The sequence below is a fragment of the Rhinopithecus roxellana genome, chromosome 14 (assembly GCF_007565055.1).
Source record: "Rhinopithecus roxellana isolate Shanxi Qingling chromosome 14, ASM756505v1, whole genome shotgun sequence".
Taxonomy (NCBI): Eukaryota; Metazoa; Chordata; class Mammalia; order Primates; family Cercopithecidae; genus Rhinopithecus; species Rhinopithecus roxellana.
In genome coordinates, this window is record NC_044562.1 from 90,934,303 (window position 1) to 90,952,051 (window position 17,749).

Here is a 17,749-nt window from a genome sequence, read left to right on the forward strand (position 1 = left end):
CATTCTGTTGCCCTGGCTTTAGTGCAGTGGCACGATCTTGGCTCATAGCAGCCTCCACCTCCGGGGTTCGAGCGATTCTCCTGCCTTAGCCTCCCTGGTAGCTGGGATTACAGGTGCCTGCCACCATGCCTGGCTAATTTTTCGTATTTTCAGTGGAGGCAGGGTTTCACCATGTTGGCCAGGCTCGTCTTGACCTCGTGGCCCCAAGTGATCCACCTGATTTGGCCTCCCAAATTGCTGGGATTACGGGTGTGAGCCACTGCACCCGGCCTGTTCTTTCTTAAGAACACTTTGTCTCCCCTTTAATTTCTGCTGGATTTCAAGCACCCCTTTTCCACAACTCTTGATATCCATCAGTAAAGAATAACTCCCATAAGCCCATCATGTAGTGACCGACTATTTTTCAGTGACAAAAAAGTCTTTAAAAATAGAAGTAAAAGTCTAAAGTCATCAAAACAATGTTATATCCTGTGTGAAATGCTGCAGTCAGGATGCCTTGTGGTTTGAGTGCCTTGATCATGTGCCTTAAGGGGATGGTGGCGGTGGTGGTGGCCGTGGATGACGGAGACTCTCAGGCCTTGGCAGGTGCGTCTTTCAGTTCCCCTCACACTTCGGGTTCCTCGGGGAGGAGGGGCTGGAACCCTAGCCCATCGTCAGGACAAAGATGCTCAGGCTGCTCTTGGCTCTCAACTTACTCCCCTCAATTCAAGTAACAGGTAAACAATTTTAATTTCTTTCTTTCTCTAAATATTTTTTGAGGTCTTTCAACTGGCTTAGTTTATTTTAAATTTCTAACAATGTGTGAAATTTGAACATTTGAAGTGTAGTTTTGCTATAATAGGGCAATGTGTTATTTTGAAAATCAATGATTCTTAGACTACAATATAGTATCTTAACAAAAGTCCCTTGGAAACAAGTGATGTTTCTCTAGCTATTAGTTGATAGTGTCTCAAGAATTTATTATTATTATTATTACTGTTGTTATTATTTTTTTAATTGAGACAGGGTTTCACTATGTTGCCCAGGCTGGTCTTGAACTCCTGAGCTCAAGCAATCCACCTGCCTCTGCCTCCCAAAGTGCTAGGATTACAGGCATGAGCCACCATGCCCGGCCAAGAATTTTTAACTTATATATAGTTTCTTTCTTTCTTTCTTTTTTTTTTTAATTTAAGAAAGCTGCTATAAGTAGATTGGTTCTGGAAGCTCTGAATTTAGGCCGCCTGTGTTCCTATCACAGGGCCGATTCTCACTAGCTAAGCTTAGGCTACAATTTAAACTCTCTAAATCTCAGTTTCCTTATCTGTAAAGTGGGAATAATAAGAAACCTCACCTCAAGGTCATTGTGAGGTAAAATGAAATAATCCATGTGGAGGGCTTAGCTCAGTCGGTGCTTGGCTTGCGATAAATGTGAATTGTAATTACTCTATCTACCTGAGTTGAATGATTTCCAACATGAATCCTGGAGTCACTGCAGAAGCTGCTGCAGTACCAATATTAATAAATTAATTTCCTTTTACAATCGGCCAAAATGTATTTTCTTAGATTTAAAATTCTTTTAAGTTCCCAGTGACGATGATGAGGAGGATAATACATCTAGCACTTTGAGCAGCGCACAGTTCTCGTAACTAGAAGGTAGGTATTAGAGTTAACTTCATTTCAGATGAAGAGATTGAGGGGTAAGCACATTAAGGGATTTGCCCAGGGATGTACAGGTGGCAGCTATTGGAGGCAGGGTCTGAACCACCTTAGTCTGACTTCAGAGCCAGTGTTGTTGATTATTATGCTGTTCCATCTAACATGGTGTGATTTGTAATTTCATGGACCCAGGTAAATCCAGGGTTAAATTAACTTCGGAAAATCACAAGCACAATTCCTAACAGAAAGAACTTGTTACTTGGGTGGACTGGAGTAAGATGCTTATTCAACTTGTTCTCAGAGTTAGAAAAAGACCCCTGCTTAGTTCAAAAACTGGACTGATAGGGGTCAACAGTCATGCTTAAATAAGGACAGTTATTTTTCCCTGAAAGATACATTGAAAAGCCAGTATCTTCAATTTTCTTTCTTATTTTGACAGTACAGAGACTGCATTATTCGTTGTTATTCTTAAACATTAAGTGTATGTAGCCCAAAGAGTATAATTTTCCAATCTTCAGAGGTACAGTAATTGCATATATACCCGTTTATATTATGGGCTGATGTACCAGTGACCACAAATTGTGTATATTTATAAAACGTGTTGATACAATGAAAGACATGAGTTGGCAATGAGATCTGGTACCAAGCATTTGCAGCTACCAAATACATTCTACAAGAATCTTTAAATTTTATTTTAAAAAGGTCTAAAACTTATTTTAAAGAATATTTAAAATTTCTTAATTTGTTAGACAGTCAAGGGAAGCCTACCCTGACTGAAAACTATTTAAAATTGTTAATTGTACACTAAATACTTTTCTGATGTGCTTTGTGGACACCTATCTGTCATCAACGTATTCACTCTCTTTTGAAGAGCTTTTGGTAAGACTCAAAACTTTGCATGTTTTCTTTAGAATGTTTATTAAAAGGGGGCCAGCTGGGTAAGTGGTTGGAAAGTTCACACACGTACGGCCTCTGTTTTCTGCTTTGAGATATATTTACTTTTCAAATACCAATTCACTTTTCTAATAACTTTTAGCATTTGATACTGAGTGACTATCTAATGAAGAAGGAAAGGGATGGGAGTGAAGGGGACACTTTTCCAGTCTTTTCCAGTAAGAAAACTTAGGAGCAAGAAAAGAATGACAACATAAAAAATGTATGATTCGGCCAGGTGCGGTGGCTCACACCTGTAATCCCAGCACTCTGGGAGGCCGAAGCGAGTGGGTCACTTGAGGTCAGGGGTTGGAGACCAGCCGGGCTAACATGGTGAAATCCCATCTCTACTAAAAATACAAAAAATTTAGCAGGGTGTGGTGGCATGCGCCTGTAATCCCAGCTACTTGTGAGGCTGAGGCAGGAGAATTGCTTACACCTGGGACACGGAGGTTGCTGTGAGCTGAGATCGCACCCCTGCACTCCAGCCTGGGCAACAGTCTCACACACACACACAAAAATTATGATGCATTCTAATCAAATAGTGCAAAGCTTCTTGTGTGCTTTCCCTTTCTCTGTATACACCTTCCATTAAGAAATTACAGATAAGGAAATTCTCTGGTCAAAGTGTAATTGTCCTAGCTAGGTCTGAGAAACCACGGTTGTGCCTGTGTTGAGATGTGTATCTGTGTGCACACATGTGTGTGTATGTATGTATATGAAGAATAGTCCTTCTTTCCATTAATTATGTGTATGTATGTATATGAAGAATAGTTCTTTTTTCCATTAATTTAATAATGTAAATGTAACTTATTTGTTCATAGCATAGCTTAAAATATTTATTCTATAAAGGTTAAGTCCAACCTGATTCCCTATGAGTTGGATGACAGTGTAGAGAGATATTTATGGCTAAGTAAAAGAAGTGTGATTTAGGAAGAGTGAGGAAACCATAACTTAGACAAATCCTTTGCATCTTTTCTACCAGACTTGGATAATTGCACAACTGAGATCCACAGAGAGGATTTTGCTGGACTTTGGGATAGGAGTCCAGCCCAGAACTACAGAGCCTTAAAAGGGAAATGCTCTGGGATTGATGATAGAAGGATGGTATGCACAAAATACATGACATTGGTCACATGTTTCAGGCCATATTGGCTATTTTTCTTAGCAAACCTAATCATGCAGTATGAAGAGAAAAATCAACATAATACCACTTATTTTTCCATGAGGCCATTCCTTTTCACTTCTCCAAAACTTGGGCAAAAATCTGTCAAAATGGCCAGTTTGGACAGAGCTAATTTCTCCACTGCCTTCCCCTCAGCACTTATTTTTCTGAGAGAGGCACGGAAGGCAGGAAAATAACTGACATTTAATAAAAAGTCATCAGCAAAGCAAAGTAATTAAAAATTTTATTTTTACTCTAGTCTTCAGCCAGCGACTCTCCTGAGCTAGTTGTATATGGAAAGAAGTAATTCGTTTCTCACAGTTAAGGGTTGCTCTGAGACTGGGCTTTGGAAAGTAAGGTGAAAAGATGGATGTCGAAAAATCAACAGGTTGCCACATTTACGTGACTTCCAAAACGCTGTGGCCAGTTTTTCTGTTAAAAGAAATTGACTGGATATTTTGTCATTTCTAGTAAATTTGATGGATATTTCAAAAGTATAGGCATTGCTTAGGGATTTGTTTTATTCTACTACCATGTCCTAGTTAACATATTGTGTTTTTATTTTTTTTGAGACGGAGTCTTGCTCTGTCGCCCAGGCTGGAGTGCAGTGGCCGGATCTCAGCTCACTGCAAACTCCGCCTCCGGGGTTTACGCCATTCTCCTGTCTCAGCCTCCCGAGTAGCTGGGACTACAGACGCCCGCCACCTCGCCCGGCTAGGTTTTTTTTGTATTTTTTAGTAGAGACGGGGTTTCACCGTGTTAGCCAGGATGGTCTCGATCTCCTGACCTCGTGATCCGCCTGTCTCGGCCTCCCAAAGTGCTGGGATTACAGGCTTGCGCCACCGCGTCCGGCCCACATTGTGTTTTTTAAGGCAACCATCCAGCAAGGACGTTTACAGCAAGGACTGTAAAATTAATATCAATATATCAATACCAGGAAATGGAATGAGTCATTGCCACAGATAGATTAGAAACAGAAATGAATCTGTGATTGTAACTTCAAAGCTCTCACATTCAAACTTTTACTATGGGTGGGGAGAGGATCTCGCTGCCTCCCCTTCTTTAAGACATAGACCCTCCTCCTTTTTAACGTCCTTATTCTTTTTTTCAAGGGTGGAGAAATGCCATATGATTACCATTCGGCTTTTATCTTGTGTGGATATCTTCCTCCAAGTATTTCCTGCATGCAGTGTGCTGACATTTACAAAATGAAAATTTTTATGCCACCAACATCCCAGAAGAAAATTTTGTTGTGGTGTATCATCTCTAACACAAAAGCCCTTTATTAACTAGTGTAGGCATTGATAAGGATACACAATTCATTTCAGACTTTGTTGTCTAAAAATCAGAGGACAGACACTCCTTCAAAGCACAATTGTTTCCCAGCAGGTCATGGCAAGGGATAGAATCTTCTTCTCTTTTTCATGTTGGTTAAATTTTTGTTTGCCTTTTTCTTCAAGAAATTTATTATTTATGGAACTTCACAGAGGTTGGAACTTTTCTCCTCAGTAGATAGTTGAGCTGAGCATCTGGAAAAATTACATCTGGGTGGTTTTGTGACTGACTGAACAGGTCTCTGGTTAAGCTGTGTTAAGATATCTGTGTCTCTTTTACAGTGATTTCTTTGGCCGGTTTTGGCCAATGACAGGGTGTTAGCACCAAAAACCCCAAACCAAAAAACCAAGACAATTCACTCAGAGCTTTGAGCCTGATAATTATAGCATGAGAATTGGTGCCTGAAGCCGGGGGGAAGGTAACCCAGGCCCCACAGAGAGGTGGCTGCATGCAAGTATCTAATTTTTTCCTTGTTAATCTCATTTTGATGACTCCAAACACTAGAAGAGAAGTGCACTGGATAGGATCAAGAACTACTCAGTCATTTGGTTGAGGCTTGGAAAAAAGAGTTTAGACTTCTCACTATTTCAATGTTAATTTCAAAGGCATGTTTATTTAGTCTGGTGTCACCATGCAGGTTACACGTGCTTCTGTTTTCATTGCTGGAAGAGAACCTGCAAGGTGGTGGAGAATTTACTTAACTTTGAGCTGCTCCCTTATCTCTGCATCACCATTGTCGTCATCTTTTTCTTTGTCATCATCTTCATTATCTTGGGTACTCTGGCTGACAGTGTAACCAGGTTAATGGTTCCTGATGCTGTCATTCAGAATTACTCATTCATAGTTCATTTTGGCCTCTGATCTAATTGTGAGCCCCTTTCTGCAACATCTGAATCACCTTATTGGCTCACAGTCCACCATGTAATCTATTTGTCTTTCACGTTAGACTTCTGGTGAAAGATCCACCTCCTTGAAGAAACTTCTGGGTACTTCAGCCTTTATTGTGGTCTTGGAAGAGGAGTTCTGATGGAAGTGTAGCTCAACTTAACAAATATTTATTAAACCTCTCATATTTTAATCTCCATTGGAGTCTCAGAGAATATAAAAAGAAATATAGGCTGGGTGTGGTGCCTCACACCTGTAATCCCAGCACTTTGGGAGGCCAAGGCGGGCGATCACCTGAGGTCAGGAGTTTGAGACCAGCCTGGCCAACATGGTGAAACCCCATCTCTACTAAAAATACAAAAATTAGCCAGGCGTGGCGGTGCACACCTGTAGTCCCAGCTACTGGGGAGGCTGAGGTAGGAGAATTGCTTGAACCTAGGAGGCAGAGGTTGCAGTGAGCAGAGATCGTGTCAATGCACTCCAACCTGGGTGACAGAGCAAGACTCGTCTCAAAAAAAAAAAAAAAAAAAGTATGTGTGTGTATATATATATAAAATCAGTACACAAGTATTGTGTAGTACAAGTAACTAGGTAGTTAACTGAGTTCTCTCTGCTTTTACAGCCTCTATGTTTTAGTTGTGTAGATTATATATAACAGGAGGATATAACATCTGGAAACAGATAAATACCACTTGGCAGTCACTACCTCACCATGCTATTTGATGACTTAAGGACTTTTGGTTTGCATACGTTATTTTTATAGTCTGACATGTCCTCTACACCTCTCACCTGAAGAAGCCTTCTCTGAGACCCCAAACGGCAAAGAGAGGGACTTCTTTCCCTCTCAAGTTTCTCTAAATTATTATTGTGTATTGACACATCTATTTTCTTTTCCACTAGACTATGAACTCCTTGAGGGCAGAATCATGTCTTATTCATCCTTCTGATCTCTGTATTAGGCACAATGCTGTAAGCATGTAGTTACTCAATAAATATTTGTTGAAGAAGGAAATGAATGAATTAGTAACAAAATGAGGAAGCATAAAATAAATACTCTGGTAAGATTTATGTAGAAAGGTAAGCCTTTATGGAGAGTTGGGAATTAGACTGGACAGTAGACAAGATTTGAATGAATGTTATTAATAATAATTTCTAGCTAACATTTATTTTTACTTATAATGTGCCAGGTAGTATTCTGCCTGGCTTTCCCTGTATTAAGTCGTTTAACCTTCCCCCAAGTCCTATGAGGTAGTTACTATGATTGCTATGATTATACTATTTCATAGATGGGGAAACTGAAGCACAGAGTGGGTAGAGCATCTTGCTTATGGTCACAAAGCTACTAAGTGTGTAAATCCAGATGGCTTGCTCTGGGGTTCATGTTCTTACCCATGCTGTGTTGTCTCAGGAAGGAGAAGGTGGATTAATAAAGAAATTAAACCAGGAGTACTGTTTCATGTTCTCAGAACAGATGGCAAATCTGAATGTGTGAGGTCATGGAGAAGCAGGGGAGAATCCAGTTAGGCAAAGGATTGAATACTGATAACAGAAATTCAAACTTTATTTTCAAGTCATTTTGAAGTAATGGCCTAGGTAAGAAGAAAATATTTCAGAATCCTTATCTTTGGAATGAAGCTGAAGTTATGGGAATGGATGGCTAGTCGAAAGGAGAGGGCATAACTGTAGAAAAGCAGAAAGTGGAGCTGAATTTGGAAACTGGCTCTGATGGGAGTCAGCTGAAAAGGATGGTTAGCTAGTGAAGGAGACAGAGAAAGTGGTGAGAGAGGCAAGGCGACAGTGAGGCTGGTGGAATGCCACTAAAGCCAACGAGGGAAAGAGTTTCAAAAAGATAGTGGCTAATGGCGTTAAACATAGGAGGGAAAGGTGTGAATAATGGTTTGGGATTTGGCTGAAACACCAGTTGGGACTTTTGAGTTTAGGCAGAGACATGGAGAAGGAGGATAAGACTTCACAGGATTAAGAAAAAGTGGAGGGGGACAAAACAGAGACAGTGAAAAGGAGAGGAAATAGATAAGGTAAAGACAGTTAGGAACGTATATCATCTAAAATATCTACCATGGTATTTTGTGCATGTAACAATAAATGTTTGCAAATGGCTGAGTGACTTAAGTATATTTGACATGTGGAAGGAGCCAAGTGCTGGACCTGAGGGGAGGAGGGTGGAGAGAGTGTGTGTATGTGTAGCATTGCAGGGCTGGAGGGTAGAGAAGGCTATTATTAGGAAAGAAAGGAGGAGGAGAGAGAGGAAAAAAAGAGGGTGGGGGCAGTTTTCTCGAGATGGGGAGGGAGATTTGTTGCATAGGAGATGGGTGTATTAGAGAGAGGAGGACAAACCTCTAAGAAGATGGGGAGCAAGAGAAGAGACTTATGGGGGTAGAGATAAGTTAGATGATGCTATGGTAGATGAGTGATTCTATACTGGTGAACCTGAGGTTAAAAACAAACAAATCTCTCAGAGTAGGTCATAGTGTTAAACCTACATCAACAAGGGCTACTGGGTAATACACGCCTTCTCTCTGAAGACTTAGCCTATTTGTACTTTAAATTCTTGCTTGAGCCCTCAACAATGCACACTGCGGCTAGGCTTGACCTCAGCTCATGGCTGAGATCACAGGGTCACAGGGTTCAAACCAACCCTGCCCAACATTATGGGCGGGGCTCCAGTTTCCAGTCAGGGATGTTAATCTTAGCATTTCCCTGTGTGTTTTGGAACAAGGATATGGTTGCTTGACCTTGGCTTAGGGAGGCCAGTCCGCTATTCTTTTGCCCTCTCTTTTTTCAAACTCAAAAGTGAATCCCAAGGATTTCTCAAGGTGGGGGATGTGATTAGGAGTATTAGACTGTCATACTGTGACAGAACTTTTCTAGGCCTTGGTTTCTTCATCTGATACATGAAGAGTTTGGGCTGGAGGATATCTCACATCTACTTTCTGGCTTAAAAGTGCTTCTGAGGTGGAATTTTTTAAAAAGCTAGCTTTTGTCAGGTCTAACAAGGCAGCTCAACTACCCCACCCCTTGTGGATGCTCTTATGACCTGATAGAGCAAATACAAGAAATTACAAACCAGCCATCTCTGAAATCTCTTGCAGGGATTGCTAACTGGGATCCTAGATGCTGCTAATGTGCTTAGAAATGACTGCTGGATTTGAGGGGGCAATGCTGCCTTTGCTGTCTCCTATTTTCCTATGCAATGTTAAGGTCCAACACAGTAATTATGTAAACTTCTGGGCCATGACATTTACCTGGGGGTTCTGTATATGACAAGGTGATCCTGAGCAGATTCTTTAGAGGTATGTGATTTAGGCAGAATGGAACAGACAGGAAAAATGTACTGTTGTCTTCATTACAGAGTTGTTTTGAATGAGGGATCAGGATAATCGTGGCTCAGGAGGAAAATATGGCTCTCAAATTTGGTTACTAGATTAAAACATACATTTAGAAAATAATAAATTAATAGAGGAGGTCTCTTTATACCTATGGGTTGTCTTTTGATCTGTTAACTGAATTACTATAATAATATATATGTACAGAAAGCTATAATTCCCTGGTTACCTTCTATTTGGACTATAGGCAACCTTTTAGGACAGTAAGATTTGATTTTGGGGAGTTGTTTGGTGGCTTTTGGTATGGGTTCCACTTTCATGTAAGTTAAGGTACTCTTGCTATGTTGTCCCCTTAGATCGTCTTTCTAACATTAGGAGATCAGAGGAAAATAGCAGACTTGACCTGTGAACGGTGGGGACTGGGTCACACTGCACCTGAGTTTATGTTGCTTTGGGTTTAGGAAGTTTTGGTCCCAGAGCACTCACATCCTGCATTGCTGGGTGGCGTCTCTGAGTGGTAGGGATGGATTACAGCACAGGTGATGGTTTTTAGCGGTTTTAATATTAACTGTCATCCTAATACATATGAACTTCCTAACGTACATTTCTGTCCCCAGCTGGCTTCCTCGAACTCTAGTCCTGTGCTAACAACTTCTGGATCTTTCCTCCAGGATGAACAAATTTCCTCTTAACTTACCTCATTTTGTCAATGGTACCTCCACTCACACCCTTACCCAGTGTGTGAACTCCGGGTCAGTTTCCTTTCCTGTTCACCATCAGTCTGTAAAACTGAGCACCAATGCCTTGTTTGACCCTTTCATACCAGCTGCCACCTCCGCAGCTCAGGCCTGATGAACTCACATCAGTGCTCTTGCATCAGCCTCCTGATTGGTCTCTGCCTCAGCTCTTCCCTTGCTCCAAGCCAAGGGCAAAGATTGCTTGTTGCACTCCTCAAGGTTGTGCTAACCTTCCCAAAGCAGCATATACCACAACATTCTCAACTCAGACATCTTCAGCATCTCCCATGGTCTTTCTGGTAAGATCCATGTGCCTTTTCTTGGCATTTAAGGCTCCCCATGACTGGTACCGGTCATCTTCATCTGTTTCCATTCTACATAAATGGAATGCTCTGCCAGTTCCCAATAAACCTTCACACTAAGGTCATTTCAATGATCTTAGCCTGTCTAAATTTGCCCCAGACCTTATGGCTCAGCTAAATGCGAAGCCTCTGCAAAAGCCTCCAGAATCATCCTGTCTGGAAACAAGGCCTGTTTCACGTGACTGTCAATGACCCTTTATAGGGTTCATGTACCACAGATGGCTTCAGGGAGTAGCTGATTGTGTACCTGCCTTAGGATTTCTCCTAGGATGAAACAGCTCTGTCTTTTACATCTTCCCATTTCCTAAGAATCAAGTACATTAGGTACTCAATTAATAAATGAATGAATGACGCTGTCACAGCAGAAGTCAGAATACCAAAGGACAATTCTCTGACACATCAAAATTTCTTCTCAGAAAGTACTCATTGATGGTTTTTGATAACTTTTCCCTCTCAAAAATGAATATCTTAGGTCTTGGTGCTCAGATGGGACTTTTTGCTACTGAACTATCTGACCTTTGAGTTACTTTCTGACAGTTACATGTAGCACAATAACTTTTTTAAGAGGACAAGAACAAGTGTCCTCTATATTATAGTGTCTGCCTGTGTAGGAACACAAATAAAGGTTAAAGGTGGGGCTTGGATTAGTGCTGACCAAAAGCAACTTCTTTAGTAAATTATTTATTTATTTGAGATGGGTCTCACTTTGTTGCTCAGGTTGGAGTGCAGTAGTGCGATCACCACTCACTGCAGCCTTGACCTCCTAGGCTCAAGTGATCCTCCCACTTCAGCCTCCCAAGGAGCTGGGACTACAGGCACATGCCACCACAGCCAGGTACCACCACACCCAGCTAATTTTTGTAATTTTTGTAGAAGTGGGATCTCACCATGTTGCCTTGACTGGTTTCCATCTCCTGGGTTCAAGTGATCCACCTGCATCAGCCTCCTAAAATGCTAGGATTGCAGGTGTGATAAATTAGTAAATTTATTAATCAGGATTCTATTTCTATTTCTGTTGTTACCTGTAATCATTTGTCCTTGTTTGAACTAAAACCTCTTTAGATTTTGTTTTAAAACCGTACCTTCTGTCAAGAACAGTTAATGTGTTTGGTGTAATTGATAGTTGTCACATACACAATCTTGGCCAAGGCTGGTTGCTTGGTCTGCTTCTCTTGATGGAAGTCATTGCTTCTGTCATGGTGGCCTCCTCTACACTACTCTCTTTCTTTCTGGTTCTGGTAACTTCACTGTCCCCTGGTCTCTTTAGACCTAACGGTGGTCATAATTCTGCTGCTGCAAGTCACAGGCTCTGGGACTACCCCTTGTGGTTCTGCTGTCACCACACCTTTGCCAACAGTCCTTTCATAAATAATCCTCCTACTCTTGCCCACTTTTGTGTGTGCCATCTGTTTTCATTTGGGAACTGGAATGAGACAACATATAGTTGGCCCTCCATATCCATGAGTTATGCATCTGTGTATTCAATCAACCATGGATCAAAAACAGTATTTGTGTGGGATGCAGAAGCTATGGATACAGAAGACCAACAATTGCACGACTTGAGCTTCCATGGATTTTGGTATCTGCAGGAGTCCTGGAGCCAATCCCCCATGGATCCAGAGGACAACTATATATGCATGTTTATCAAGCTTATTCAAAGTACCCCCCCCCTTTTTTGTGAAGAGATTTTCCTTAAACCTTCATTTCTTATGAAAATGAGAAGAGTTCCAAGATAACAGTCAACAGAAAACTAGAGGAAATGACCACAGAATTATTTTAAACCATAACCTGCATTATTATTACCCTTTTTTCATTTTAACATGAATTTCTGGGAGAAAAAGTGGGTCTATTCAAAGCATGGTAGGTCATGAATAGCTTTGTTTTTATCTTCATTGAAGCTCAGAGAGGATGGCGAAAGGTGCTACAGTCTGGTGAATGTTTTGTACTTCTCTTTCTCTTATCAGAAGGAAGCCAGGCCACCAGCTAAGGTTATCAGAGCCATAGACTGTTGAGTCCCCCTTTATTCTCAGGGAGCACAGTTTGTCTCACAGGTCCCTGAGCAACCACCGGCTTGTCTTGTGGGGGAACCTACCCCTTACAGAGCCTGAAAAGGAGCCAGTGGACAGATGGTCACGTGTTGAAGGGCATCCTGGGCCTGAACAGGAAATGTACTCAGAGGAAAGTTACAGTAACTTAACCAGCTCTGTGGTCAGGAGGGAGGTGCTCTTCTATGCCAGGGAAATCAGCGTCACCTTCACAGTATGCTCACAAATATCATAGGGCAAGACGGCTGAAAGTAGAAGCTTTCATTGTTTTTGGTTTCTACCTAACATGTGAAATTCTGTTTAGTCCAAATTTTTAAAAGGAAACCAGATAATTAGAATCTTACAACCTGATTTTTCAACTGCAAAAGAAAGTCAGACTATGATGTGCATAAATGGAACCTGATAAAGTTCTTAGATTCTGGAGGAAAATCACATTGCTAATTAATCATGTATTCCAGCTCTCTAACTGCTTCTTTAGCTTCCCAGTACATGTTCCACTCTTGAGTGCTGCTGACTTTACTGTCTGGTTCACCAGTGTCTATGTGCCATTTTAGTTGTCTATGGTGCTGCGAGAAAGAAAAGGAAAAAAATGACAAACAAATATAATTCACAAAAGCCCCAAAGTTAAGGATTTTCCTAGTGAAGTTCAGACTGAAATGTGACTTAATGTGTTGACTCATGTCTATGTTCAATCCCTTTTGTACACTTGGGTAAGCTAGAATGGAAGATCTCAATGGTATAATTATTACTTGTGCATCAGAAATAATTTATAAGATCATTTGATGTGATCATACTGTCTGTAGGCCTTATTTGGGATCCATCTATGACCTTCAGGAAAGCTTCAAAACTGTAAGCAAAATGTTTTGTATATGTGCATTAGAGGCAAAAAATTTGGAAACAAATTTTTTCTAGATAGGAGCATGAAATAAATTCAGTCTTGCTGAATGAACAAAGTTGTTTTTCTGTCCATTCATGATTTAAAACATTACTTCTAGATGTCTAAATAAATAAATTATATCTTAGCTCTCCCCTTATTTGTGTGACCTTGTTTGAAAAGTCATTTACTTCTTCTTCTTCTTTTTTTGCCCCAATGGCCTCTTTTTTAAAATAAGGGATTGACGTAGATAATCTCCAAGTTTCCTTCCAGTTGAGTGGTTTTTTTTTTTTTTTGCAGGATAAGACTCTAATAAAATGATGGGGAAAATGAAATTTATTTTGTTCTGATCCTCTTCCCATTCCATTCACTTCCCTACTTAATGGTAATCTCCTCCCTAACCCTCACTCCAGACATCTAGTACCATCCTCCCGATCAAAGTCCAACTTTGAGAGGATCTAGAACCAATCACTGAAATTGTGTTGAAATTGTGATGCAACATGGCAGAGGGAAATGAACAGTAGATTAGAAGTCATGAGGTATGAGCTTAAATTTCAAGGATCACTTATGTTTCCTGTAACCTTGGACAACTCATCTACCTCTTTGACCTCAGTTTCCCCATCTGTAAGATGGGCATAAAGATGACTGTCCTGCCTATTTACTTCACAGTTGAATATAGAGTTCAGATGAGATAAAATAAGAAAGAGCATTTTATAGCCCTATGAATGTAAGCCATCGATACTAAATTAAGCCAATGTGTTTCCCATATTGCATTTTAGGCTTAATTTTCTTTTGAAATCTAAACATTAACTGAGCTGGTGGGAGGGTCCTTTTCAGGTCAGGGTTCTTTGATGCTGGGAGCCACACCTTAGAGGTGGTTACCACCCCACCTGTGCAGAGGGTTGACCTCGTTACTAAATATGGTAATTGACCTGTTTATAATAGGTGTAAACGGCAAGATTTTTTTTTTTTTTTTTTTTTTTTTTTTTTGTAACCAAGCTTCCCCACCACCCACTGCCATTCTCATGGAAGTTCAAGCAACTTCAATTTTCCTGAAGTCGACTATATCACAAGATTCACAGATTATCTGTGGGAAATCTTTTAGCTTTCAGTACCTTGCTCACAAGCAGCAGATAAGTACCTTCTCACCTCCGATCTCACTCTTAATGTTGCCTGTTGTTAAGCAGGAGCTGTGAGGGAAAGAGGTTTGAGGTTAGTGCTTCCTGTCTCCACACCTTTAGCTGGTTTAGTTAGCTGCTAGGAAAGGCTTTGAAAAGCAAAGCACTAAATTCATCATCAAAACAACTTGTCAATTCAGTTAGAGAAATGTCAGTCAGGCCAATCTTTTGATAACGTAAGCAAAGAAAATGGATGGGTTGACAATATTTCTTTTAACCTAGTAGGTTTGACCTAGGTAGACCTTACCTGAACACCCACAAGAAGGAAAATCAAATATTCATAGGGAAAGGGCTGGGTCTGCTAATACCCAAGTAGCCTAAGAAGAATGTCTTCTATTCCTAGCGTGAACTGGAAAGCAAAAAGAAATCAAACAGAAGTTAGGACAAGGGAGCTAAATATTTGGGTTTCTTCTGAGTTTAGATATGTCCTTACATTTGTAGTATGTTCTTACATTATTTGAAGTATTGTGGATTTTCAGAAACTCAGAGGACCAAAATACATATCAAAGCCAAATGTCACCTGATATTCTGATTATCAGCTACTTTGATTTCTCCATGTTTTTACTTCACTGTCACAGAGCAAGGGGTGTGCATTTTTACACATGCCCCATTTTAAAAGAAAATAAGAGAAATCAGAATTACTGTGTTTACCCAAAGTCACAATGATCACACATATTCAATATCACTTAGAGTCACTGGTTATCTTTTTCTAGCACCAAAAGTAAATTTCTTTCATTTTAGTGTCTTGCAAAGCAGATAGATTCTGAGGTCTTATGAGATAGTTTCCCATTTAGGCTTCCCTGAATTATTGACATGAACCAAGGTGGAACCAAATGTTATGAAGATATAAATATTGAGAAACAAGAGATTTTATCAGCCAACCTTGAACTCAGCTTGAACTCTAAACTAGGAGGCTGTTCGCCACATATTAACACATAGTAAGCAAACTATTTCAAGTATAGTATCTGTGCTTGAGAGCTAACTAATTTAAAAATGATCTATGTTGACAAAGAAGAGAGAGGAAAATAAACATGAACAATAAATTGGATGGCTTTTCATCAAATGGCCTTATTGAAAACAAATAGTTTTCAAGCTCTTTTCCAGCAAAATCTTAGCACTTTTCTGCATAAAAGCCTTCAATAGACCTTCATCACCTTCAGAAGAGAGCCCAGGCTCTCTAATGGAGTGAACTATGCTTACTTTGACAATCTTCCCTTTCATAACTCATGGCCCAGCAAAAAGAAGGGAGCTGTAATTCCCCAAGTCTGCCACACTCTTTCTTACCCTCCTCATCTCCCTTGCCCAGACTGCTCTTTTTCTGTCTTTGTCTTATCCTCCCCACAGTCCCCTAACTCACCCCCAGCCCAAACACACACTCTCCCACCTCACCCCAGTCCCCAACACAAAGACAATCTTAGCCAGGCTAACTTTTACTTAGTAAAAGTTGGTCAAATCCATGTATGCATAATCCTTCAGGACTCAGGTCAGCAGTCATCTCTGTAGATCCTTAGCTGGTTTCCCAGTTCCCCCCAGAAGCTTTGTGCAGATCACTGTGTCACTATGTTTAAAGTAGGGTCTATTTATATCTTTCTTCCCCATCAGATCATGAGCTGCCCAAGGACAGGAATTGAGAACCATTCATTTTTGGGAAATCAATTCTTCTCTCCCATGTGCATCTTAGGAACACGTCACACCCTGAGTTAGACAGGACATATTCAGCAAACCAGTGGACTCTAGATGCCATAGCTTTTGTTCTTTCCTCCCTCTCCCTTCCCTCTCTCCACCTCACTGTGGGTGCTGGGAGAGAGTCAAACTGGGGAGCCATCTGAGGTTTCTCTAGCCCACCTGCACTCCCTTTTTTATCCCCACGAAGAAGTCCTATTGTCATTCTCATGTTTTTCTTTAAATCAGCTCACAAAGGCAGATCAGCAAGAATTTGAATGTGCATTAAAACAGAATCCAAATAATTAGCAATAGAAACACAATTCCCAGGGGGGTGAGCAAGCAGAATACAAATGCCTAACCTGCATTCTCTGAAAAGGAGGGGAGATGCAGGCATTGCTTGCTGGAGTTGGTTGCTCTTCCAATCAGAACTGACCTAATATCTCCTTCAAAGTGAAAAAAAGGAAACAAACAAAATAAATCAAAAACAAAAAAAAAAATTGGATGTTTGTATGAAGACAGGTTGAACCTTTTGATTCTTTGCATGTTTACTTTTCAGTGCTTTTGCAAAATATTTGTGGAACAAATAATAAGTGAAGTTAAAGTTGTTGACACAGGTTTTGAACAAGGATTTAATGAGATGGTAGTCAAACCTAGCTGCTGGTAACAACAGTACAGCCGGATCACCATCTTTCACTCAACAATTATTTAATGAGAGTCTATTAGTCATACTGTGTTATGTAAAGAAGCATAACATGTGGTCCTTTCTGTCAAGAGACTTGGAAACCAGGGGCCTAGGGGAATTGTACATGAATCCAAAGCTAAGCAAATTGAAGCATGTGAAACAAGAGTTGTTCAAAAGGTAGAACTCGACCAAATGTCAAGTGAGCGATACAGATAGTAATCATTTTGATACCTGAGAAGGGAGTGGTGCTCTGTTCCAAGGAGTTAGTAGACAAAGCACGGAGGTAGGAATGCTCACAGTGTGTTCCTGGGATGTTGGCTTAAATGGTCTGTCTAATTAGGAGGGTTTCGGTTTGAGGAAATGAGGTTGGAAAAGCCTGTGGAGGCCTATCTGAGGATAAGAAATTAGGTTTCCTCTGTTAGGCCACTGGTTCTCAAACTTGACTGCCATCTAGAATTACTAGAGAAATTACAAAATTACAAAAAAATATGAATGGATGTCTGGGTCCTATACCTAAAGATTCTGATTTAATTGGCCTTGGAAAACCAAAGGCTTTTAGATTTTTCCAGGTGATTCTAAATATGTTGTCAGGTGAATTCCACTAGGCCATAGTGGCTTTCAACCCAATTGAATATTAGAATTAAGTGGGGGAACTTTTAAGACAATATGAAAGACAGTCCACAGAATGAGAGAAAACATTTGCAAATCACATATCTGATAAGAAACTTGTATCAAGGCTGAGGCAGGCAGATCACCTGAGGTCAGGAGTTTTAGACCATCCTGGCCCACATGGAAAAACCCCATCTCTACTAAAAATATAAAAAGTAGCTGGGGGTGGTGGTGGTCACCTCCAATTCCAGCTACTCGGGAGGCTGAGGCAGGAGAATTGCTTGATCCCAGGCGGCAGAG

The 17,749-nt window shown here is 40.6% G+C and overlaps 1 protein-coding gene across 3 annotated transcripts in view; it reads left to right on the forward strand.

Moving 5' to 3' along the window:
• Nucleotides 1-491: 491 nt before the first annotated feature.
• CD28 (CD28 molecule) overlaps nt 492-17,749 on the forward strand; it is a 32,599-nt gene continuing 15,341 nt past the window's right edge. The window contains exon 1 of one of the 3 annotated variants that reach the window (XM_010352628.2): nt 492-585. In XM_010352628.2, the coding sequence (XP_010350930.1) occupies nt 492-585 (94 nt within the window). Of the gene's footprint in view, nt 717-1,610; nt 1,633-17,749 lie in introns of those variants that run through there. The other 2 variants (XM_010352629.2, XM_030916544.1) reach the window with 2 other exon arrangements.